The sequence below is a fragment of the Pongo pygmaeus genome, chromosome 16 (assembly GCF_028885625.2).
Source record: "Pongo pygmaeus isolate AG05252 chromosome 16, NHGRI_mPonPyg2-v2.0_pri, whole genome shotgun sequence".
NCBI lineage: Eukaryota > Metazoa > Chordata > Mammalia > Primates > Hominidae > Pongo > Pongo pygmaeus.
The window spans coordinates 88,444,055-88,469,275 of record NC_072389.2 but is presented as its reverse complement, the minus strand read 5'-3'; the positions used below and the strand labels follow the sequence as shown (position 1 = coordinate 88,469,275).

The 25,221-nt window shown below is 40.2% G+C and overlaps 1 protein-coding gene across 1 annotated transcript in view; it reads left to right on the top strand.

Annotated features, from left to right (window-relative positions):
• Positions 1-25,221, top strand: part of LOC129014352 (uncharacterized) — a gene marked incomplete at its 5' end in the record, with an annotated part of 119,829 nt that overhangs the window by 83,265 nt on the left and 11,343 nt on the right. Inside the window, 2 exon segments of the mRNA XM_054451678.2 lie at positions 9,388-9,489; positions 14,520-14,624. Of these exon segments, the coding sequence (XP_054307653.1) occupies positions 9,388-9,489; positions 14,520-14,624 (207 nt within the window).

The following is a 25,221-nucleotide window of genomic DNA, read 5'->3' as shown; positions in this document are numbered from 1 at the left end:
TCATGGTGCCTACGGAGTACAGCCCGGCCCTGACAGTCAACAGGTTGAGAAGCCTGATCTAGCTGTGGCCAGGAAGACAGATACCAGCGCCCAAGGGCACTGACTTCCATCCACCCCAGGTGTCTTCCGTTCTGTCCCCCTGCCTCCCTCTCCTGTCTGCACCGGGTGGCCTGTCTGTCCCTCCAGAGTGCCAGCTGCCCCGCAGGCTCCCTCCAGGCTGAGTTCATGGCCCTGTCCCCTAGTGGCCAGAGCTGGCTTCACAGGATAAGAGCCAGCTAAGCTCCAGGGACTTTCCAGGAAAAGTGTCCCTTGAAAAGGGTGTGACCTTTCCACCACTGCCAACAGCACCCTAAAAATGGCTTGGCCAAAAATGGCTTGGCCTTTTCCCTCCCCTGAGCTCCATAGAGAACACAGCCAGCAGAGGACACATTCTCTGTCATCCAGAAATGGGTTTCTCAGCCGAGGGACAGCAGGACTGGTAGAGACTGTCAGGCCACACAGCTGCCTGCACAGCACTGCCATGCTTGGCCAGAAGGGCGGGAGGGATGGCGGGGGCTGGCTGTCCACAGGCCGCGCATGTCACGGAAGCTCACTGGAGGTGGTGCACTTTGGAGGGGTGATGTCGGGAGACAGCTTCCTCTTGCTGGGCTACAAGACTCCACAAGCACAGCATGGGAACTGATTCCCAGTGCTAGAGGCGAGGCAGTCGGCCACGTGTATATATGTATATGTGTGTGTGTGTGTGTGTGTGTATGTGTATATATATGGGAATTTATAGCTATTCATAGAACACAGCAGGGGCATACCACAGAGGGGGCAGAAGTTTTCAGCAACTGTCACACCTGGACGTGTCAGCTCACTGCTACAACAGACTTAAGTCACAGATGAAGGGGGCTGGCTTTGGGGCTGGGGGAGCCACTGTCAACTCACAGGACACCCGCCCAGGCAGGCTTGGAAAGGGAGGTCTCTGAGAAGAGGAGGGATCTGTTTAGAGGTCGAAGGGAGGCCTGGGGCTCTCAGGACGGGATGGACTTGCCTGACCCGATCAGCTGGCAGTTGGAGAGAAAGCAGAGAGAAAACGGGTTAGAGAAAAGCCAGAGCTGGTGAGGCAAGTGCAGAGGATGGGTGCGCTGCAGCAGCTGTGGGAGGGCCGGGGAGGGGAGGGTGTAGGTGTGGGCATGGCAAGATTCTTGGAAAAGAGGGGCTGGAAGGGAAAGGGGAGGAAGTTGGAGGGAGAAGCCAGAGCTTCATAGGTAGTGCCTGGGGGCTGCAGCGGCCCTCCCCACCCCACACACGCTGGCCTCTCTCATGGCACCCAGGCAATCCACCCATCCACCCACAGTTCAGACCAATGCCAGCCCCCTTGGGCTTCCCTCTTCACTGGTCACCCTGTCTTCCAACCCACTGGCCCAGGGCCACCTCTTGCTTGGAGAGCCCCATCCAACAGCCACCAGACCTGGTAGAGAAGGAACACTGCCTGAACCAAAATGGTGGAGCTATAAGGGATGGCTGGCTGGAGCGAGTGCCAGAGGCCCCTCTGGGCAGTCAGAAAGCCCAGGGACCTGTGAGGGACCCTGGGGAAGGCAGGGAGGGCAAGTAGCCAGATGCCACTGGCCATAGACTTCTAAGTCTAAGAGGGGAGCCTCAACTGGTTGGCAGGGGGGCTGCAGGTTGCATAGGTGAGGCTGGGCCCTTCCTGCTGGGAAAAGCGGAAGAGGGAGACTAACTTTTGTGTTGTTTAGTAGAGACTGGGTTTCACCATGTAGGCCAGGCTGGTCTCAAACTCCTGACCTCAAATGACCCATCTCTGCCTCCCAAAGTTCTGGGATTACAGGCCTGAGCCACTGCACCCTGATCCAAGGCCCTTAAGCTTAAACGCCTCATTCTTCAGTCAGGTTTTCCTTGTTCCCGCATGTTCAGCCAATCGTGTTTAAGGAGAAACTAACAATGAAAATGGACTTGTTGGAGGAAAAGTTGGAATGCAGCCTCTGATGCTGTTTGAGCGATCCCTCCACCCGGGCCGCTGCTGTGTTCTGGAAAGGCACATTGTACCCTGGATGCAGCAGGTAAGAGTCCTGTCCAGGTGCTCTGCCCGCTTTTCCTTTCAGGCTTCTGTATCAGCTGTTTTTCCCCTGTAGAATGTGCCCCTGACAGCCACCCCCAACCCTACCCAATTTATCTTTACGTGTCTGACCATCAAGGCTCTTCTGGGTCATATTTAGTTCATGCTGATATTTCCCCTTCCTCCCCTCTTTAGTCCTCACTATTTTTGCTTTGGTCATGTTATGCCGTATTGTGTAAGGCTTTAAAAAAATTTTTATGGTGGCAGGGGAGAATACTTTATAATTATGCTTTGTGCTTTTTATCTTCCACTCAATAAATGCTTGGTAAATATTTGTTTTATTGAATGTATGACCCTATTCTAGCTATATTGTGCTTGAATAAAAATCTTAACTGCCTTGTAAGTTAACTGCTAAGAATTTGCCAAAAGTGCAGACAAAACATCAAGAACTTGTCATGGATAGTACAAAAAGGTCTCTAAGGGCTTGATGGAAGTCTGTAAATTGACTTCCTATGAAAGAGAGTGTAAGAAGTGAAAATGTAAAGCGTGACTGGAGAGCCAGAGTGATGAAGCCAGGGTCCCTTTCTCCAGATCCTTTGTAACAGTGTTATGTGATCTCTTCTAGAAGATTGTTCTGAAAGATAATGCCAACTCGGAACCTGGGAAACCATCCAGTGGGTTTCTGCAGCTTAGGTGGTTCAAATCGTCGTAACACCTTTGTTTTCTCTGCCTCAGTTTGCTTACAATGATGTTCTCAGTAGCTATAATTGCTGTCTGTCTTTGAATACTTAAGCATTTTTTTAGATGACAGGGATATATGTGCATTTTTATTTTACCAAGTGTTAGAATTTTTACTCTGCTTTTGTGGGCTCTGGGTTAGCTACTTGGTTGTTGTAAAATGATTAGCAGGGAAAACCGTGTGCGTGTGTGTGTGTGTGTGTGTGTGTGTGTGTATTTTAAGTTTCTTTTGTTGTCAGAGGACTTCAAATTTTATTTTATATGGTAATTCTGTCAATTCACTTTATTCTCCACCCCACATTTATTGAACAGCAAAGTATGAAAGTAATGTGTCCCATAAGCAGCCTTCAGAAGAATTACAACTGCTGTATATCTGAAATTCTTTTTTTTTTTTTTATTTTGAGACGGAGTCTCACTCTATCACCCAGGCTGGAGTACAGTGGTGCAATCTTGGCTCACTGGTACCTCTGCTGCCCAGGTTCAAGCAATTCTCCTGCCTCAGCCTCCTGAGTAGCTGGGATTACAGGCACCTGCCACCGCACCTGGCTAATTTTTGTAGCTTTAGTAGAGACAGGTTTCACCATGTTGGCCAGGCTGGTCTTGAATTCCTGACCTTGTGATCTGCCTGCCTCAGCCTCCCAAAGTGCTGGGCTTACAGGCGTGAGCTACTGCGCCCGGCTGAACTTTCAAGAAGTTTGTGCATCAGTTTCCAAAAAATTTTGATAAAAGATAGCTGTGCCCTACATTTGGAAAGATACAAAAACTGAACATACTGGCAGGCAGTTTTGCTTGCTGGTGCTTGAGATAGGGGCACACATTGGTCTCAGTGGATTTATGGAGAAAAATAGATATAGAAAGTTATTTCTAAATAAGACCAAAAAATCCTTTTCTTAAGCAGTGACAGGTAAAGAGGTTGTCTTGGCTAACCTTGAATTGTGTTGCCCTTGATTGAGACAGTTTTATGGTGGGGATGGTAGTGGTGATAAACTTGTTGGAAATTTGTCCGCCTATAGTAACCTTTGTGGTAGCTGTCACAGACAACTTCATCCTCACAGGCCTTGAAATTAGTATAAAACTAACAGAATGGAGGAGAAACAAAGGCCCTGAATAATTAGATGCTTAGATAATTGTTCTGTGTTTTCATAACCGGTGAAAAAGAACAGTGTTAGGAACTTAAACATTCCATGTAAGGAACACTGCCTGTATTTATATTGTGATTTTTGGGCATCATTCACTGTTTAAAAACAGGCATATTGTAGGTAATATTTTAAAGACAAATAGAAAACTTATCTTTTCAAGATGGATCTAAAGCTTAACCTTATCAAAATTACAAAATGTAAAGCATGTGATTGAAAAATATTAATGCATAAGTTTAAATATTGGTCATCACTTTAGATGTCTTTCAAAATAGATTGTCTCTTAAATATTAAACTGAATAAACATTGAACACGTTATAGAGTTTGTGCTCAAGGTTAAGTTTCCTGGGGTGATGAATATTTGATAATATGGATAACAAAAACTTCTTATTTTAAGAAATTTAGAAAATTTTTAGGCAAAACTAGAACATAATACCAATAATTCTAACACTCAGAATGTACCACTATCAGAATTTTGTATCTTTCCAGTCATCTGCTCATCTCTTTTCTCCTTTGCTTGTATGTGTTCCCTCTCCCTTAAAAAATCAGATTTTATTTGTAATCTGCTTTTTCACTCAACAATATTGTAGATCCGTGTCATAAGTTACTCCTCTACAGTGCCTTCAGTTATTGTGTGCTTTGTGTTGGATGACTATACCATCTAGTCATTCGCGTTTCCTGGTACTGAATACATAGGGGTGAGTGAGTGAGTGAGTGTGTTTCTGTGTGTGTGTGTGTGTGTGTTTTCTACCTTAACTAATGCTTTAGACATCAATAGGTAGAGCTAAATCCTTGAAACCTTCCATGTGGTAGCTTTCAGTTCTCATTGCTGAATTGGTTTCTAGAGATGGAACAAATTATATTGTATGGAAAAAAATTTTTTTTTGACATGAAATCTCACTCTTGTCACCCAGGCTGGAGTGCAATGGCATGATCTTGGCTCACGACAACCTCTGCCTCCCAGGTTCAAGTGATTGTCCTGCCTCAGCCTCCTGAGGAGTTGGGCTTACAGGTGCCTGCCACCATGCCTGGCTAATTTTTGTATTTTTAGTAGAGATGGGGTTTCACCATGTTGGCCAGGCTGGTCTGGAACTCCTGACCTCGGGTGATCCACTCACCTTGGCCTCCCAAAGTGCTGGGATTGCAGGCATGAGCCACCACACCCAGCCTTTTTTTCTTCTAGGTACCAGCTTTTATTTATCAGATTGGTAAAAATGTTAGAAAATGTGCAATGAAATGGGCATTCTCACAGTCATGGCAGAAAGTATAATTATCTTTGACTTTCTAGAAAGCAGTCTGGCATTCTAGAAACTTGCCTAACCTCTTCTCATTTAGGCAAGATGAATTCTCACTACCCCAAGGTGGCCAACCTTGTCCCTGTGATTCCATCTCTCCCAGAAAGAGAGGTCCAGTCTCAGGGAAAACCCAGATTTGCTTGGCTTAGCCCACCTGACAGCTGATCACTGGAAATGGGGTGGGCCGGTAGAGTCCTTTGGTCAGGTTTTGTGTTGAGAGAGAGGTGGAAAGATGGGAGGGAGGTAGCAAAACTGGCCTCAGTGGAACTATGTAAGTTAACATAGAATGGCAAAGGGATGTTTCTTCCAAGGAAGAAATTCTAGGGAAGGAAGAAAGTGGAGGGGAAGGCAGCAGTTCTCCAAGTTTTGGGGTCAGGATTCCTTTACACTCTTAAAAGTATATTGACGGCCCAAGGAGCTTTTGTGTATGTAAGTTATATCTATCGGTATTTATCACTAGAAATTAAATCAGAAATATTTAAAATATTCTTTAAAAGCTCACCACATATTGTTATAAATGCTTTTATGAAAAGAAAATTTCTAAACCCAAAGTAGTACAATCTTACACCTTTTGCGAATTTCTTTGATGTTTGATATGTCATTTGCACCTGCATTCAATTTATTGTGTGATATTTGCTTGAAAAAAATGTGAACAAAGGACAATCTCATACAGATAGGCATTTTAGATCATTATGGATATTTCTTTCTTTCTTTCTTTTTTGAGATGGGGTCTTTCTCTGTCTCCCAGGCTGGAATGCAGTGCTGTGATCACGGCTCACTGGAGCCTCAGTCTCTGGGGATTCAGGTGATCCTCCCACCTCAGCCTCCAGAGCAGTTGGGATTACAGGTGTGTACTACCCCACCTAGCTAATTTTTTGTATTTTTTATAGAGACAGGGTTTTGCCATGTTGCCTTGGCTTCTTTTTTGATACTCCATCAAAACTTGATTTTTCTTGAACTTTGAATGTTTTACCCTTGCATGATATTATAACATTATGCATTGTTCAGTTCAAAAATAATGGTTCACTGAGATCTTCTATATGTTGATACATTTGATTGTACAATACCAAAATGTGGTCATCAATATCACCATCAATCTCATCAGAATACTTTTGGAAAGCGATGGTGGATATAAGTTTTCTAAAATTCTAATTTTTTGTTCAAAAGCTTGAGTTTTAGTATTAGCAATTTTATTGCTGAAATTTATTATGGCCTGTCTGTTGTTTTCCTTGAAATAACAGAATCTCCTTTTTTGAGAAAATGTCTCCCAAAACCCAGCTGAAATAACATTTTTTGTCAGTCATCTTTTGGAGTAAAAATGATATTCCATTAAAGTGGTTAATTCACTTCATTACTTAGTCTCATGACGGTTTTTTCTCAGACAGTCTGTAGGAATGCTCATGTATACTTCCCATTTCATCACTTGAAATATTAAAAAGACATATTCAAGGATTAAGATGTAAATTTTTCACTGCTTCGTCATAGGCATTCTTTTTATTTTTGAGACAGGGCCTTGTTCTGTCACCCAGGCTGGAGTGCAGTAGCATAATCACAGCTCATTGTAGCCTCAACCTTCTGGGCTCAATCAATCCTCCTGCCTCAGCCTGCCAAGTAGCTGGGACTACAGGCATGCAACCACCATGTCCAGCTAAGTTTTATATTTTTAGTAGAGATGGGGTTTCACCGTGTTGGCCAGGCTGCTCTCAAACTGTTGACCTCAGGTGATCTGCCCGCCTTGGCCTACCAAAGTGCTGTGATTACAGGTATGAGACACGGTGCCCGGCCCGCCCTTCCTTTTTAAACCTTTAAACCTTTCCTGTGCATAGTAGTCATACCATGACTACTACTAGTTTGGTGTTACTGCCTTTATCTGTGCTAAAGTACCAGCATTTTTTACCCACCATTGCAACTGTACCCTTACAGCAAATGTCACCATGTTAGTATTCCTGTCAAAACAGTTTGGACCTGGGGATCTGAGGGCCACACTTTGGGAACCATTGAAATAGGTACTTAAACCTACTATATATCATATCTTTTCATCTACAAGATTTTTAAAAACTTGATTTCAGTTAATGTTTTTGTAATTTTTAAAATATGGTTTTGAGGGGTTTCAGTCCAGAGCAACAACATGTATTTTACTTTGCTTATGCTGAAGTTTACTAGACAAATACTAACCTAATAGAATGAGGTCCTAAATCTAGTTGCATTTTCTTTAGCCAAAAAAACCCCCAAAACTAAAAATTTAAAAATGGTCCATGTGGTGTATTCCCAATGTACGCTGAAGAATTTGAAGAAGAAAATGCAATAGTCAGTAAGTGGTATTCTTTAAGAATAGAATTGGGCCAGGCACGGTGGCTCACGCCTGTAATCCCAGCACTTTGGGAGGCTGAGGCAGGCGGATTACGAGATCAGGAGATCGAGACCACTCTGGCTAACACAGTGAAACCACATATCTACTAAAAAAAAAAAAATTAGCCGGACGTGGTGGCAGGTGCCTATAGTCCCAGCTACTCTGGAGGCTAATGCAGGAGAATGGTGTGAACCCGGGAGGTGGAGCTTGCCATGATCTGAGATCACGCCACAGCATCCAGCCTGGGTGACAGAGCAAGACTCTGTCTCAAAAACAAAACAAAACAAAAAGAATAGGATTCATTCTGAAGAGTTTCTTTTAGCCTGTAAAAAGATTTGGGACACTGTAAGAGAGGAATGAGAAGAATGAGAATAGTGAAATAAATCATTATTGAAGAGATAAACTGTTAATGATGTCCTCCTTCAATACAACTTGTTTTTCTTTTCTTTTTTCTTTTTTTTTGAGATGGAGTCTTGCTCTGTCACCAGGCTGGAGTGCAGTGGTGCATCTCAGCTCACTGAAACCTCTGCCTCCCGGGTTCAAGCGATTCCCCTGCCTCAGCCTCCTGAGTGGCTGGGACTACGGGCATGAGCCACCATGCCTGGCTAATTGTTTTTATTTTGGTAGAGATGGGGTTTCACCATGTTAGCGAGGATGTCTCGATCTCCTGAACTCATGATCCACCCACTTTGGACTCCTAAAGTGCCAGGATTACAGGCATGAGCCACAGCGCCCGGCCAACTTGTTTTTCTGGTTTTCCATGGTTTTCATGGTTTTCTGCTTTTCTTGGTTTTCCATGACTTGAACCTAGTTCTTCTGAAGCTAATATATAATAACAATTGCTTTTCACCAATTTCTAATAGAAGACAGTACAATGAATGCAACAGAGTAAATGTCTATTAATGGGTGAAAGCGCATAATGCTTAGTTCATTAGCTTTTTAAAAAATCACATGTAATTGTGTGCCAAAAATATATGTATAGTCATGGCATTTATTCATATTACTTGGTTTATGTGACAGAATAAAATGTTAGAATTTTATGGTGTTTGAGTTAGTTATCTATTGCTCTGTAACAAATTTAGCAGCTTAAAACAACAAACATTATCTCACAGTTTCTGTGGGTCAGGATTCTGTCCAGTTTACCTTGGGTTCACTGGCTTGGCCTCTGACCAGGCAGTGAAGGTGTTGGTGGCGGCTGTGATCATCCCAAGGCAGGAGAGGGAGAGAATCCATCTCCAAGCTCACAGTGGCAGGATTCATCTCAGAGGCTGTTGGACTGGGCCTCTGTCTCTAGATGGTTACTGGTCAGAGGCCTTTTACAATACCTTGCCATGTGGGCCTCTCCATAGGGCACCTCATCACATGGCAACTGGCTTCCATCAGAGGGAGCAATGGAAAGAGCAGGAGAAGGGTGACCAAGGCAGGCATCGTAGTCTCCTTGTAGCCTCACCTCAGAAGTGATGTTATTACTTTTGCTGTATTCTCTTTGTTAGAAGTGAGTCACTAGGTCCAGGGGTGGGAAATTTACAAGGGTGTGAATGGCAGGAGGTGAGGGTGATTGGGACCATTTAGAGGCTGCCTACCAGTGTTGAAGAAAATTGTTGACTTCTATGAGCTCTAGCAGCAGACTGTGCTATGCAAGGAGAATGGCTGTCTCAGAAGTCCAGCTCCTCACATGGGTTTTAATGTGTTGCCTTTTCCCCCCTGATACATTTTGTCTAAATCCATGGTCATCTTGCCATTTAATTGCATATTTGGGTTAGTCTGTATGTAAACATTTAACATAGCTGTCTCTGGGTTAAACAGGAATCCTATTCATCTTCTTCACCAATATGGTTTGTGGACTCTGATGAGCCAAATCTGACATCAGTTTTGGAACGTCTAGAAGATACTAAGGACAACATTTCGGTGAGGAAAGAAGCCAAGCTATTTTCTCTTTTCCTCATAAACATTATATTTAGAAATTAAATGTTGAGATAATATGATTAAAAAACATGATTAATGACTATAAACTTAGAGGAATTAAAGTCTGGGTATTTTAAGTCCTCCAAATCTTACTTACCACCTGTATTCTCTTTATTATTTCCCACATGTATAACCTTAGTTTAGATTAGGAATTCAGGGTCTCTTTTTCCCTGAATTCTAACGATTAAGCCAAGCAAGCGTTTTGGGTGGAGACCACTAGCCAAGGTGGAAGTGAAGGGAGAGACGGGGAGAATGACACCAGAACTAGTGGGAGGGGATTGCCTTTCCTTTCAAGGGTCTCTAAGTCTGCAGTAAAAGTCAAAGGTATTCAAATAGGAAGTTTTGTTTTTGTTTTTAGTTTATAAAGAAATATAACTTTCCATGTTGGAAAAATTTTAAAAACCTATTTTTATTATAAAACTCACAAGCAACCATTGTTGAGAAAATTAGTAAAGTACAGAAAAGCAAAAAGAAAAAAATTAAAGTCTCCCATAATTTCTCTATCTAACATAACCACTATTGACAGTTGACATGATGGCCATTTTCTACCAGTATATATTTTTTCTTTGCTAGTAAAATACATAACCCTTATACATATGTTTAAATAGTTGAGATCGTATTCTCTATAGTTTTATATTCTTTTTTTTTTTTTTTTTTTTTTGAGACAGAGTCTTGCTGTGTCACCCAGGCTAGAGTGCAGTGGCGTAATCTCAGCCCACTGCAAGCTCCCCCTCCCAGGTTCACACCATTCTCCTGCCTCAGCCTCCCCAGTAGCTGGGACTACAGGTACCCACCACCATGCCTGGCTAATTTTTTGTATTTTTTAGTAGAGATGGGGTTTCACCGTGTTAGCCAGGATGGTCTCGATCTCCTGACCTCGTGGTCCTCCCGCCTCAGCCTCCCAAAGTGCTGAGATTACAGGCGTGAGCCACTGTGCCCAGCCCTTTTATATTCTTTTAAAAAGTATTTACTGTATTTTCCCATGATGTCATAGTCTTTATAGAAAAATAACAATCATTATTTTCAGTTGACATGATTATTTACCTAAAAATATCTAAAGGAACCAACTGAAAAAAAAATTTTTAAGATAACTGGTTAAAAGCTCTTTTATATAAAAATCAATAGCCTTCCTAAATGTTATTTATAATCACATAGAAGATATAGTGATGAAGTATTTTTTCAGGTATTTCAGCAAAAATTAAATGTCTAGGAATACACTGAGATGTGCAGGACTTTTATCAAGGACATGACAAAATTTTGCTGAGTGGAATGAAAGATTTGCATTCTATGTTCCTGGATGAGCAGATTTCATGTTATAAATATGTTAGTTATCACCATGTCTTCATATTAATTTCTAAATGTAATTTCTGCTGGGCACAGTGGCTCATACCTGTAATCCCAAAAGTTTGGAAAGCTGAGGCAGGTAGATGACAATTAGCTGGGTGTCTGTGGCACACACTTGTAGTTCCAACTACTTCTGAGGCTGAGGTGGGAGGATCACTTGAGCCTGGGAGGCAGAGGTTGCAGTGAGCCGAGATCATGCCTCTGAACTCCAGCCTAGGTGACAGAGTGAGACCCTGACTCAAAAAAAAAAAAAAAAGAAAAAAAGTGTGTGTGTGTATATGTGTGTGTGTATATGTGTATATATATATACACACACACATATATACATTTCATATTTTATATATATACATTTCATATTTTATATATATAAATTGTATATATACATTTTATGTTATATATATAGTGTGTGTATATATATATATACAAATTTCAGTACAAATTCCAGCAGATTTATTTTTGACACTTGACAAAATGACTCTAAAGTTTGTTTAGAAGAATAAATAATAAAAATTAATAAAGTATAGACTCTTTCAACCAGATATTAAATAAAATATTGTGGACTAGCCCTGGTCCAGACAGATAAAGGCAATGGAAGTTTAGAACCAGAGTCATGCAAACAAGAATTTAGTATAAGGAAAAGGTGGTATTTTAACTTAATACTGAAAAAATAGATTATTCTGTAAATGGTTTTAGGAGAACTATTTGAGGAAGTTTGAGTCTTAACTCCAATTTTTGTCAAAATAAGTTGAGTTGGTTTAAACACATCTATTCTTAAAAAGCAGAACAGAAGAACATCGGTTTGAAGATATTCTACGAGTTAAGGCTGAGGCTGGGCACAGTGGATCCCGCTGTAATCCCAGCACTTTCAAGGCCAAGATGGGAGGATTGCTTGAGCCCAGGAGTTTGAGATCAGCCTGGGCAACACAGCAAGACTCTCTCTCTCTCTCGATATAGATATACATATAAATACACATATACAGATACAAAAAAAGAGTTAAGTTTTGTATGGAGAGCAATGAAGATAAGAGGTAAAAATTAAAGGCTTGATGGACACATGTTTACATCTCCAGCAAGGGGGTTGATGGAAAGAATGATAGACATAGCTCCATTACTGCTACCTCCTTTTAGGAAGTTGCTTCTGAACATCTAAAGATAACAGTTTTATAATAGCAGAAATGAGTTATTTTTCAGTGTCTAAAACATTACATGACATACATACATACATGCATACATACATAAGTATGTTCATAAAGTTAAATGAAGTAGGATATAAAATTGGGCGTAGTGTTTAAAAAAGTAAATATATTTACATGAAGGAGAAAACAACTCACCTCCCACTCTTAAAGCCTCTGCCAATTTATCATAGCCTAGTTTCTTGAGAGAATAAGCTACATGTCTTCACCTTTTTTCACTGAGCTCATTATAATCTGGATTCTGCCTTCATCGTTGTGCTAAAATTTATCTCCTAGTTGCCAAATCCAGTGGCTCCCCTCTTAGTCCCCAAATTAACCCCTCTGCAGTATTTTGATACTGTTGATTGTTCCTTTGTTGAAGCATTCCTCCATTCTTAATGTCCACCAATAAAGAGTTGGTTAAATAAAAATTATAGTGTACTACAATTTTATAATAGAATATTCTGTTGTAGACAGAATGCAATGGCACAATCTTGGCTAACTGCAACCTCCACCTCCTGGGTTCAAGTGATTCTCCTGCCTCACCCTCCTGAGTAGCTGGGATTACAGGCACCTGCCACCATGCCCAGCTAATTTTTGTATTTTTAGTAGAGATGGGGTTTCATCATGTTGGCCAGGCTGGTCTCGAACTCCTGACCTCAGGTAATCCACCTGCCTTGGCCTCCCAAATTGCTGGGATTACACGTGTGAGCCACCATGCCTGGCCACTACCCTGTCTTGTTGCTTGGTATGACTCCACTACCCTGCTGCCTCTCTCCCCCTGCAGCAGCATAATTTAGGAATCAGAGAGACTGAGGAGGATATATATTATTATTTAGGTGCACCGGCCCAGTCAGATTAACATCTAAAGGACTGAGCCTTGAACAAAGAGTCAGGTTACCTTTTAAGCATTTTGTTGGGTGGGGGGAGATCTGTGCAGGGGGAAGCATATTACAGAAGCAAGAAACAAAGAGTTATTCGATTGAGACATGCATTACATTATTTCTTACTTTTCGAGGAAAAACATGTTTTATGACTTGAGTTTATCTGTCTAGTGACCTTGCAGCTGCACAGCTAGAGAAACAGGGTCTTCACAATGCCTGGGAGAGGAGGAGAGATGAGGTTCACTAGCCTCAAAAAGACAGACAGTTAATTCTTAAAGGATTCCACCTCTTGTTCTTTCTTAGGGGGAATTGGTTTTTTTTTTTTTTTTTAACATACAACTGTGTTTTTGCTTACACATTCTTTAATTTCTTTTCATTCCTGTTTCACCCCAGCCCTCCTATAGTCCCTTCTGTGCCAGAGGTCAGAGTGTCCAGGTCTGTGTCCAGATCACCCTCCCTCATCTCCTTATGTACTTAGCACAAAACAGAGCACACTGGGTGCATAATAAATCCACACTGGGGTTTGGCTTCCTTTTAAGCATGAGGATTTTTGGTGGATCCTAATTTATGGTTCAACCTTCCTATTTTCACTTGCTTCATTGTTCAGTTTGGGAAGGCTTATTATTCTTTGCTTCGTTAACCCATTCTAATCCTGTGTCTTCTTTCTTTGTCCTTTGTAAACCTGCTTCTTTCTCTTCATCTCTTTTCTTGGTCAGAGACACCCAGAAAATTGTTCCTGACCAAGTGAAGTGAGTTGCCTTATTAGATCCCATTTGAGTCACCTTATACGTTGAAAAACACTTTAAACAATGAAAACCACACTTGTGCACATAGTTTACCTTGCTTACTTCCTTAAAGTAAACATGCTTACAACACAATTTGGACTTAAACATGAAAATTTACAGTTATTTTTTGCAGTTTCCTGTGAATTATTATTTTTTAGACAGACACTTAAGAGCCTACCAAGTATCAAGTGTTTTATAGGTTTCATTTAATCTTTACTATTCCGGGAAAGTTTTCATTTCTTTGTTTTACAGATGAGTAGACTCCAACTCAGGGAATTAGATACGATATCCAAGGTCATCTAGATTTCCAGGCTCTGTCTGCTGGATCACATTTGCTTTTGTACTTTTAACTATGACTGGAGCATATAATTTTATAATCCATGTGTAACAACACTGCCTGTGTGTGGTTTTTTTTTTCTTTTTCTTTCTTTTCTTTTTTCTTTTTTTTGGTAGCCTCATTAATGTTCTCTTGTTTGAAGTTGTAAGTTTCTAAGAAAACAAGGTAGCAATGAGAAACTGGACAATGTCTGGAACTTCCTTCTTCTGCCTTTATTGTTGTCATCCTGCTAGGTATCAGTTGTAGTAATTATACCCCAAGCCATAGTAACTTTCTTAAGCTAGAGGCTCCTGAAAATATTTAAAGAGTTTTTTTTTAAATCTGTAAGCTGCGGTTGAGCAGTAACAAAATTTTTATTTCCTACTGGATTGATTACAGCAGTCATAACATTATTGATGTCTTCCTAAGGGCTCTTTAACATAATGCTTATTTACTGAAATGTGTTTCGTAGCTTCATCAGCAATTGAAGTGGTTGATATGTGGACTCTGCAGATTATATAACCTTCCTAAGCACCTGGATGTTGAGATGCCAGATCAACCACTACCCATGGGTCAGGTAAAGTAAAAATTCTCTAGTGTTCAAGAGCTAAAATAAATTGTCTCAAACAAAAGTCAAACTAGGATGATTTTTTTTATTATTCAACTTACTTAGAAGTTAGTTTTTCTGTTCCTATTGAATTGTTTTGTTTGTTCTGTTTTAGATACTAAAAATAACCTCTTCATTCTTTGGAGCTGCTGGTATTTAGTATGACAGGCAAACAATTGCCCTTTTCCCTAACACCAGCTTTTTGTTGTGAATATTCCTGGTGTCCATAAATGTTCTTGCTGCTTTCATTGTTTGTCTTTGCTCATTGAATTACCTTCACCTAGAAATGCCATCTCCTTAAGTCTGTCTATGCTTCTTAAGGACTCGCCCCAATGTTATCTCCTGCAAGCAACAGAAATCTCCACTAGCTCACCACTACCCCTAACTTCTTCCTGGATTTACCTATTTAGGCATCAGCTATTGACTTCTTTAGTATAATACATGAGAATTTAGCTCTTATACCACCCACTTTGCCTTCCTCAGATATTATCTTTAGTGATATAAATAATCACTAATTATCATTAGGACTTCGTGAAGCCAAGTTTTCTAGAATATTTAGGATAGGATATTTCTTTTCTTGGTGCTGCTTTTTGTTTTGCAGTGTCTTCCTCATAATAGTAATTTTTAATTGAAAAAATTCTGTTGTAGCCCTTTCTGTGAGATCTCCTTCTCTTCCAAAGCCTTTGGCTCCTCTGTGCCCATTTTGGCAGGTTGTTCTTCAGGTTGGCTGTGCACATGTCATCTTGAGGTTTTTCTCATTTGCTCGCCTAGAGTACATCCGTTGTTTCCTGGATCCCATGTCATCTTTCTTGGTTTTTTCCTTTGTCATTTTACCTGACTATGTCCTCAAGTAAAACCCTAAGAAAACATGGAGTGGTATATTTTCTGATCTCTAGCTTCTGAAAAAATACAATCCAGTGTTTGGGTTTTGGAGCCAGTCTGAGATAGGTTTGAATCTTGGTTCTACTACTAATTAGCTGTATGCCCTTGGGCTGATTCCCTAATTGCTCTATGCATCAATTTTCCATTTGCAAGATGGGGGAACCAGTAATAGTATTAGTACCTATGTTTCTAGAGAGCTATGAGGATTAAATGAGTTGGTACATGTGAACCATTTAGAACAGTGCCTGGTGCATAGCACATCCCCATCACTATTCACTTTTGTCATAGTCTATCCTCACACTTGATTGATAGTTTGGTTGATTATGTGTGTCTAGGTTGAGGATAATTTTGCCTTAGAATTTCAAAGTCTGTGCTGTTGTCTTCTAACCAGTCATGGTGGTGAAGCCTCATGTCACCCAGAGTTTCACTCATTTATGCATGACTTTCTCTCTGGAAGCTTTTAGGAGTTTGTCTTTTCCTTGGTGAGCTGAAATAGTACAACATTGTACTTAGTGTGTGTCTTTTTTCATTCACTGTGCTGGGTACACTGAATGGATAGGCCTATGGATTGGCTCTTTCAAAGTTGGAATCTTGAATCTTGTCATATTTTTGTTAACTTTCTCTTTTCCATTTTATTTGTTCATTTTGAAGTGTCTGTTAATTGGATTTTAGTCCTCGTCTTGAGACTTGTATCTCACATTATTTCTAATTTTTAAAAAAATTTTAAGTTCTGGAATATTTTTCTTATATTTTGACTTTTAGGAAATTTTATTTGGACAGTCAACGTTAAGTTTTGTTTTGGTTATTTATTGTTGCTTAACCAATTTTCCCAAAACGTAATGGCATAAAACTACACATTTGTCTACCTGTCACTACTGTATGGGTTAACTGAGGATAGCTGGACAGTTTTTCTGCTGGTCTCATTTGGCATCTCTCACTGTGCGCTTAGATGGTGTCAGGGACTGGTCATCTGGATGCTCAGCTGCAGTGGAATGTCTGAGACGGCTTCTTCACCCACAGATCACCTGCCTTGGTGTTTCTTCATGTGGCCTTCCTCTCTGCATAGCATCTCATCCTCTCTGGCTTCATCATATGGCTTCTCTTTCCCCGAGAGGTTAGTCAGTAATTATTTTGGCTACTAGAAGCACAGAAGTGGAGCTGCCAGGTGTTCTTAAGGCTTAGACCTGGAACAGGTCCAGTGTCATTTCTACCAAATTCTGTAGGTTAAAGTGAATCTTGAGGCCAACCCAGATTCACTGTGGGATGGGACTGTCCAAGGACATGATGCCGGGAGGTGTGGCTCATTGGGGACCAACTCCCAAGATGAACCCTGAATTCTAAGAACTTTTTCTTCTCTGATTATTCCTTATTCATATTCTATTTTTGTTTTATTCATGTAATATATTCACAAGTGTCTTTATGAAGTGATTTTGATACTCTTTTGTCTTCTCCCTAGCATCTCTTTGTTCTTTAATAAATTTTTTTCTTAGTTTATTTTGGTCTTATTTTTCTTTTTAAAACCTTTCCTGAAATATCTATTCTATGTTGCTTATCATTTGTAGTCTTTTTTTTTGAGATGGAGTTTCGCACTTTTTGCCCAGGATGGAGTGCAATGGCATGGTCTTGGCTCACCACAACCTCCTGGGCTCAAGTGATCCTCCTGCCCCAGCCTCCTGAGTAGCTGGGATTACAGGCATGTGCCACCATGCCAGCTAATTTTTGTATTTTTAGTAGAGACAAGGTTTCTCCATGTTGGTCAGGCTGGTTTCGAATTCCTGACCTCAGGTGATCCACCCACCTTGGCCTCCTAAAGTGCTGGGATTAAAGGCATGAGCCACTGTGCGCAGCTTGTATTTTTTTTTTAATTCCCTTTTTTGTTCATTCATATTTGAGAGAGGTACTAAAAGACTGGGAAGCTGGACGTGGTGGCTCACACCTACAATCTCAGTGCTTTGGGAGACTGACATGGGAGGATCACTTGAGCCCAGGAGCTTAAAACTAGTTTGGGCAACATAGTGAGACCCCACCTTCACAAAAAATAAATTAAAAAAATAGCCAGGTGTGGTGACACCAACCCATAGTCCCAGCTACTTGGGAGGCTGAGGCAGGAGGATCACTTGAGCCTGGGATGTTGAGGCTGAAGTGGGCTGTGATCATCCTGCTGCATTCTGCATTCCTGCATTCCTGCATCCTGCATTCCTGCATTCCAGCCTGGGTGAAAGAGCAAGACCCTGTCTCAAAAACATAAATAAATAAATATATAAATAAATTAAATAAATAAAAATAAAAATAAAAAATTGGGAGTTCTTCATGGCCAAGACTTGGCAACTGATAGCTTTTAGGGGGAATGTATGCTGATTCCTAATTGTTATCCTCTACCCCTCTATCTTATCTCCCGGTGCAATCATAAATGATGGCTGGAACTACTCCATTCCTCTGGAGGTGAAATCTACATTCTCTTGCCTGAGGTAGATATGTGCTGGGGTTCTGCTTAAGGAGATGGAGGAGAGCAGTGTGTTTCAGGGCCTGGAAAATGTGTTCTCTATATATGCTTTTGGTTGATCGCTGTTTTCAGTCTTGCCTATCAGTCCCACTCTCAGGGGTACCTGGTGTCTGAGTCTAGAACCTTTCCAGGTTGCTGTGGGACAAATTAGCTTCCTTGTTATTGGTGTCCCCCTGACCTCCACTTTTCTTTGCTTTGCTCCATTAATTAACCATTTTCCATTTACTGTCATTGTCTAATGGAGGTGAATTCTCTTCTGTGGGTAACCCCATTTCTTTTTTTGTAATTGTGTGTTTATATAATGTTTATTCTTCACTGTATTTCTAGTGGAGCCTCAGGACAAAGAGCAGATGGTGGAAATATGTGTTCAGTGTTCAGATTTTTTCTGTGAGACATCTGCAACTTGTGTTTTTCACTGAATATCACGTGGACTTAATGCATATAGAGCTACCTTGTTTTTCATGATTGTGCCTGCAATTCTATGGAGAAATATAATTTGTGAATTACCTGATGAAATTTTCCTAATTTTGAATCATTCTGGCATTCCTATAATAAACACTGTTAGAATGGCTATGGTAATATTTTATTTTTGCATTTTTACTTCTGTATTAAATAAGATTATAGTTTTGTTTGTTTCCTTTAAGGCTCTTATTTCATTTCAGTATCAAGGGTATGCAGGGCTAACTCAGGAAGCTTTACATCTTTTTTCTAAGACCTAGGATGTAGATCTAGTTTACACAGTAATTTTCAACTGCAGGAATATTTTGCCTCCCATGGGACATTTGGAAATATCTGGAGACATTTTTGTGGTCACAACTGGTCACGGTTGGGAGGTCTTATTGGCATTCCATGGGTAGAGGGGATGTCACAAAATATCCCACAACACACCAGGAGAACCCTCACAAAGAATTGTCTGGCCCAAGATATCAATATTGCTGAGGCTGACAAACCCTGGTTTAAATAAATGTCCAATTTGAAGGATGAGTCTTTGTCTTTTTCTTTCTTCTGCGTATTGGTCTCCAGATTTTCCATTTTTTCAGTTAGTTTTCGTAACTGTAGATTCTTAAATGAACACTTCATCCATACTTCTAAGGTGTTGTAAAGATGTGTAAAGTTTTCACTTTTTGCATCATATTCACATGTGACTATATGCCCTTTTCTCTTCAAAGTTTTCTTTATCTTGATCACTTATCAGAGGCGTGACTGTTTTATTATCTTAGTCTTTTGAAAGAATCCTCCTTTAGTTTTATTTTTTAAATTTAGTGGGTTTTTTTTCACATTTTCCTTATGTCTTAATTATTTCCCCTTTTTGTTTATTATGCTTTTTCTAGTTTAGTGGATCAGTGTAATTTAAATTGCTTTTTAAACAAACCTGTAATGGTATACATTTTCTTTGGGTGCTGTTTGACTTTATTGCACAAGTTTTATTTATTTTTTATTATACTTTAAGTTTTAGGGTACATATGCACAATGTGCAGGTTTATTACATATGTATACATGTGTCATTTTGATGTGCTGCACCCATTAACTCTTCATTTAAAATTAGGTATATTTCCTAAAGCTATCCCTCCCCCTTCCCCCCACACCACAACAGGCCCCAGTGTGTGATGTTCACCTTCCTATGTCCATGTGTTCTCATTGTTCAATTCCCACCTATGAGTGAGAACATGCGGTGTTTGGTTTTTTGTCCTTGCGATAGTTTGCTGAGAATGATGTTTTCCAACTTCATCCATGTCCCTACAAAGGACATGAACTCATCATTTTTTATGGCTGCATAGTATTCCATGGTGTGTATATGCCACATTTTCTTAATCCAGTCTGTCATTGTTGGACATTTGGGTTGGCTCCACGTCTTTGCTATTGTGAATAGCGCCACAATACACATACGTGTGGATGTGTCTTTATAGCAGCATGTTTTATAATCCTTTAGGTATATACCCAGTAATGGGATTGCTGGGTCAAATGGTATTTCTAGTTCTAGATCCCTGAGGAATCACCACACTGACTTCCACAATGGTTGAACTAGTTTACAGCCCCACCAACAATGTAAAAGCATTCCTATTTCTCCAAATCCTCTCCAGCACCTGTTGTTTCCTGACTTTTTAATGATTGCCATTCTAACTGGTGTGAGATGGTATCTTATTGTGGTTTTGATTTGCATTTCTCTGATGGCCAGTGATGATGAGCATTTTTTCATGTGTCTTTTGGCTGCATAAATGTCTTCTTTTGAGAAGTGTCTGTTCGTATCCTTTGCCCACTTGTTAATGGGGTTGTTTGTTTTTTTCTTGTAAATTTGTTTGAGTTCTTTGTAGATTCTGGATATTAGCCCTTTGTCAGATGAGTAGATTGCAAAAATTTTCTCCCATTCTGTAGGTTGCCTGTTCACTCTGATGGTAGTTTCTTTTGCTGTGCAGAAGCTCTTTAGTTTAATTAGATCCCATTTGTCAATTTTGGCTTTTGTTGCCATTGCTTTTGGTGTTGTAGACATGAAGTCCTTGCCCATGCCTATGTCCTGAATGGTATTGCCTAGGTTTTCTTCTAGGGTTTTTATGGTTTTAGGTCTAACATTAAAGTCTTTAATCCAACTTGAATTAATTTTTGTCTAAGGTATAAGGAAGGGATCCAGTTTCAGCTTTCTACATATGGCTAGCCAGTTTTCCCAGCACCATTTATTAAATAGGGAATCGTTTCCCCATTTCTTGTTTTTGTCAGGTTTGTCAAAGATCAGATAGTTGTAGATAAGAGGTATTATTTCTGAGGGCTCCATTCTGTTCCATTGGTCTATATCTCTGTTTTGGTACCAGTACCATGCTGTTTTGGTTACTGTAGCCTTGTAGTATAGTTTGAAGTCAGGTAGCGTGATGCCTCCAGCTTTGTTCTTTTGGCCTAGGATTGACTTGGCAATGCAGGCTCTTTTTTTGGTTCCGTATGAACTTTAAAGTAGTTTTTTCCAATTCTGTGAAGAAAGTCATTGGTAGCTTGATGGGGATGGCGTTGAATCTATAAATTACCTTGGCCATTTTCACGATATTGATTCTTCTTATCCAGGAGCATGGAATGTTCTTCCATTTGTTTGTATCCTCTTTTATTTCATGGAGCAGTGGTTTGTAGTTCTCCTTGAAGAGCTCCTTCACCTCCCTTGTAAGTTGGATTCCTAGGTATTTTATTCTCTTTGAAGCAATTGTGAATGGGAGTTCACTCATGATTTGGCTCTCTGTTTGTCTTTTATTGGTGTATAAGAATGCTTGTGTTTTTTGTGCATTGGTTTTGTTTCCTGAGACTTTGCTGAAGTTGCCTATCAGCTTAAGGAGATTTTGGGCTCAGACGATGGGGTTTTCTAAATATACAATCATGTCATCTGCAAACAGGGACAATTTGACTTCCTCTTTTCCTAATTGAATACCCTTTATTTCCTTCTCCTGCCTGATTGAACTGGCCAGAACTTCCAACACTGTATTGAATAGGAGTGGTGAGAGAGGGCATCCCTGTCTTGTGCCAGTTTTCAAAGGGAATGCTTCCAGTTTTTGCCCATTCAGTATGATATTGGCTGTGGGTTTGTCATAGATAGCTCTTATTATTTTGAGGTACATCCCATCAATACCTAATTTATTGAGAGTTTTTAGCATGAAGGGTAGTTGAATTTTTCAAAGGCCTTTTCTGTATCTATTGAGATAATCATGTTGTTTTTGTCTTTGGTTCTGTTTATATGCTGGATTACATTTATTGATTTGCATACATTGAACCAGCCTTGCATCCCAGGGATTAAGCCCACTTGATCATGGTGGATAAGCTTTTTGATGTGCTGCTGGACTCAGTTTGCCAGTATTTTATTGAGGATTTTTGCATCAATGTTCATCAAGGATATTGGTCTAAAATTCTCTTTTTTTGTTGTGTCTCTGCCAGGCTTTGCTATCAGGATGATGCTGGCCTCGTAAAATGAGTTAGGGAGGATTCCATCTTTTTCTATTGATTGGAATAGTTTCAGAAGGAATGGTACCAGCTCCTCCTTGTACCTCTGGTAGAATTCGGCTGTGAATCCATCTGGTCCTGGACTTTTTTTGGTTGGTAAGCTATTAATTATTGCCTCAATTTCAGAACCTGTTATTGGTCTATTCAGAGATTCAACTTCTTCCTAGTTTAGTCTTGGGAGGGTTTATGTGTCGAGCAATTTATCCGTTTCTTCTAGGTTTTCTAGTTTATTTGCATAGAGGTGTTTATAGTATTCTCTGATGGTAGTTTGTATTTCTGTGGGATCTGTGGTGATATCCCTTTTATCATTTTTTATTGCATCTATTTGATTCTTCTCTCTTTTCTTCTTTATTAGTCTTGCTAGCAGTCTTTCAATTTTGTTGATCTTTTCAAAAAACCAGCTCCTGGATTCATTGATTTTTTGAAGGGTTTTTTGTGTCTCTATTTCCTTCAGTTCTGCTTTGATCTTACTTATTTCTTGACTTCTGCTAGCTTTTGAATGTGTTTGCTCTTGCTTCTCTAGTTCTTTTAATTGTGATGTTAGGGTGTCAATTTTAGATCTTTCCTGCTTTCTTTTGTGGGCATTTAGTGCTATAAATTTCCCTGTACACACTGCTTTGAATGTGTCCCAGAGATTCTGGTATGTTGTGTCTTTGTTCTTGTTGGTTTCAAAGAACATCGTTATTTCTGCCTTCATTTTGTTATGTACCCAGTAATCATTTGGGAGCAGGTTGTTCAGTTTCCATGTAGTTGAGCAGTTTTGAGTGAGTTTCTTAATCCTGAGTTCTAGTTTGATTGCACTGTGGTCTGAGAGACAGTTTGTTATAATTTCTGTTCTTTTACATTTGCTGAGGAGTGCTTTACTTCCAACTATGTGGTCAATTTTGGAGTATGCGTGGTGTGGTGCTGAAAAGAATGTATATTCTGTTGATTTGGGGTGGAGAGTTCTGTAGATGTCTATTAGGTCTGCTTGGTGCAGAGCTGAGTTCAGTTCCTGGATATCCTTGTTAACTTTCTGTCTTGTTGATCTGTCTAATGTTGACAGTGGGGTGTTAAAGTCTCCCATTATTATTGTATGGGGGGTCTAAGTCTCTTCGTAGGTCTCTAAGGACTTGCTTTATGAATCTTGGTGTTCCTGTAGTGGGTGCATATATATTTAAGATAGTTAGCTCTTCTTGTTGAATTAATTCCTTTACCATTATGTAATGGCCTTCTTTGTCTCTTTTGATCTTTGTTGGTTTAAAGTCTGTTTTATCAGAGACTAGGATTGCAACCCCTGCCTTTTTTTGTTTTCCATTTGCTTGGTGGATCTTCCTCCATCCCTTTATTTTGAGCCTGTGTGTGTGTCTCTGCATGGTAGATGGGTTTCCTGAATGCAGCACACTGATGGGTCTTGACTCTTTATCCAATTTGCCAGTCTGTGTCTTTTAATTGGAGCATTTAGCCCATTTACATTTAAGGTTAATATTGTTATGTGTGAAATTGATCCTGTCATTATGATGTTAGCTGGTTATTTTGCTCATTAGTTTATGCAGTTTCTTCCTAGCCTCGATGATCTTTACAATTTGGCATGTTTTTGCAGTGGCTGGTACTGGTTGTTCCTTTCTATGTTTAGTGCTTCCTTCAGGAGCTCTTTTAGGGCAGGCCTGGTGGTGACAAAATCTCTCAGCATTTGCTTATCTGTACAGTATTTTATTTCTCCTTCACTTATGAAACTTAATTTGGCTGGATATGAAATTCTGGGTTGAAAATTCTTTCCTTTAAGAATGTTGAATATTGGCCCCCACTCTCTTCTGGCTTGTAGAGTTTCTGCTGAGAGATCAGCTGTTAGTCTGATGGGCTTCCCTTTGTGGGTAACCCGACCTTTCTCTCTGGCTGCCCTTAACATTTTTCCTTCATTTCAACTTTGGTGAATCTGACAATTGTGTGTCTTGGAGTTGCTCTTTTCGAGGAGTATCTTTGTGGCGTCCTCTGTGTTTCCTGAATTTGAATGTTAGCCTGCCTTGCTAGATTGGGGAAGTTCTCCTGGATAATATCCTGCAGAGTGTTTTCCAACTTGGTTCCATTCTCCCTGTCACTTTCAGGTACACCAATCAGAGGTAGATTTGATCTTTTCACATAGTCCCATATTTCTTGGAGGCTTTGTTCATTTCTTTTTATTCTTTTTTCTCTAAACTTCTCTTCTCGCTTCATTTCATTCATTTCATCTTCAATCACTGATACCCTTTCTTCCAGTTGATTGAATTGGCTACTGAGGCTTGTGCATTCATCATGTAGTTCTCATGCCGTGGTTTTCAGCTCCATCAGGTCCTTTAAGGACTTCTCTGCGTTGGTTATTCTAGTTATCCATTCGTCTAATTTTTTTTCAAAGTTTTTAACTTCTTTGCCATTGGTTCGAACTTCCTCCTTTAGCTTGGAGTAGTTTGATCTTCTGAAGCCTTCCTCTCTCAACTCGTCAAAGTCATTCTCCACCCAGCTTTGTTCCATTGCTGGTGAGGAGCTACATTCCTTTGGAGGAGAAGAGGCACTCTGATTTTTGGAGTTTCTGGTTTTTCTGCTCTGTTTTTTCCCCATCTTTGTGGTTTTATCTACCTTTGGTCTTTGATGATGGTGATGTACAGATGGGTTTTTGGTGTGGATGTCCTTTCTGTTTGTTGGTTTTCCTTCTAACAGTCAGGACCCTCAGCTGCAGGTCTGTTGGAGTTTACTGGAGGTCCACTCCAGACCCTGTTTGCCTGGGTGTCAGCAGTGGTGGCTGCAGAACAGCAGATATTGGTGAACTGCAAATGCTGCTGCCTGATTGTTCCTCTGGAAGTTTTGTCTCAGAGGAGTACCCGGCCGTGTGAGGTGTCAGTCTGCCCCTACTGGGGGGTGCCTCCCAGTTAGGCCAATCTGAGAACAATAAAACAATTTGAAACAAAAATGTCTCCAGATCTCTTAAAAGGAAGCTGGGGCAGCTTTCTGTAGTGCACTTCCCAAAAATGGGCTGATTTACCTCAAGAGGCAGGGATTCTAGCCTACATGGGATACATACAGGAGAAAAAAATCAGAAAAAGAAAAGAGATTTAAATATAAAAAAAGGAAAATAACAATTCTCCCTCATTATAAAGGAAATCATTCTTTTTGTAATAATTTGGATGACAAATATTAAGAAAAATCTTTAATTTGCCACTCAAAACATTCTGGTTTGTTGCTTTTTATATGTTTTTCTGC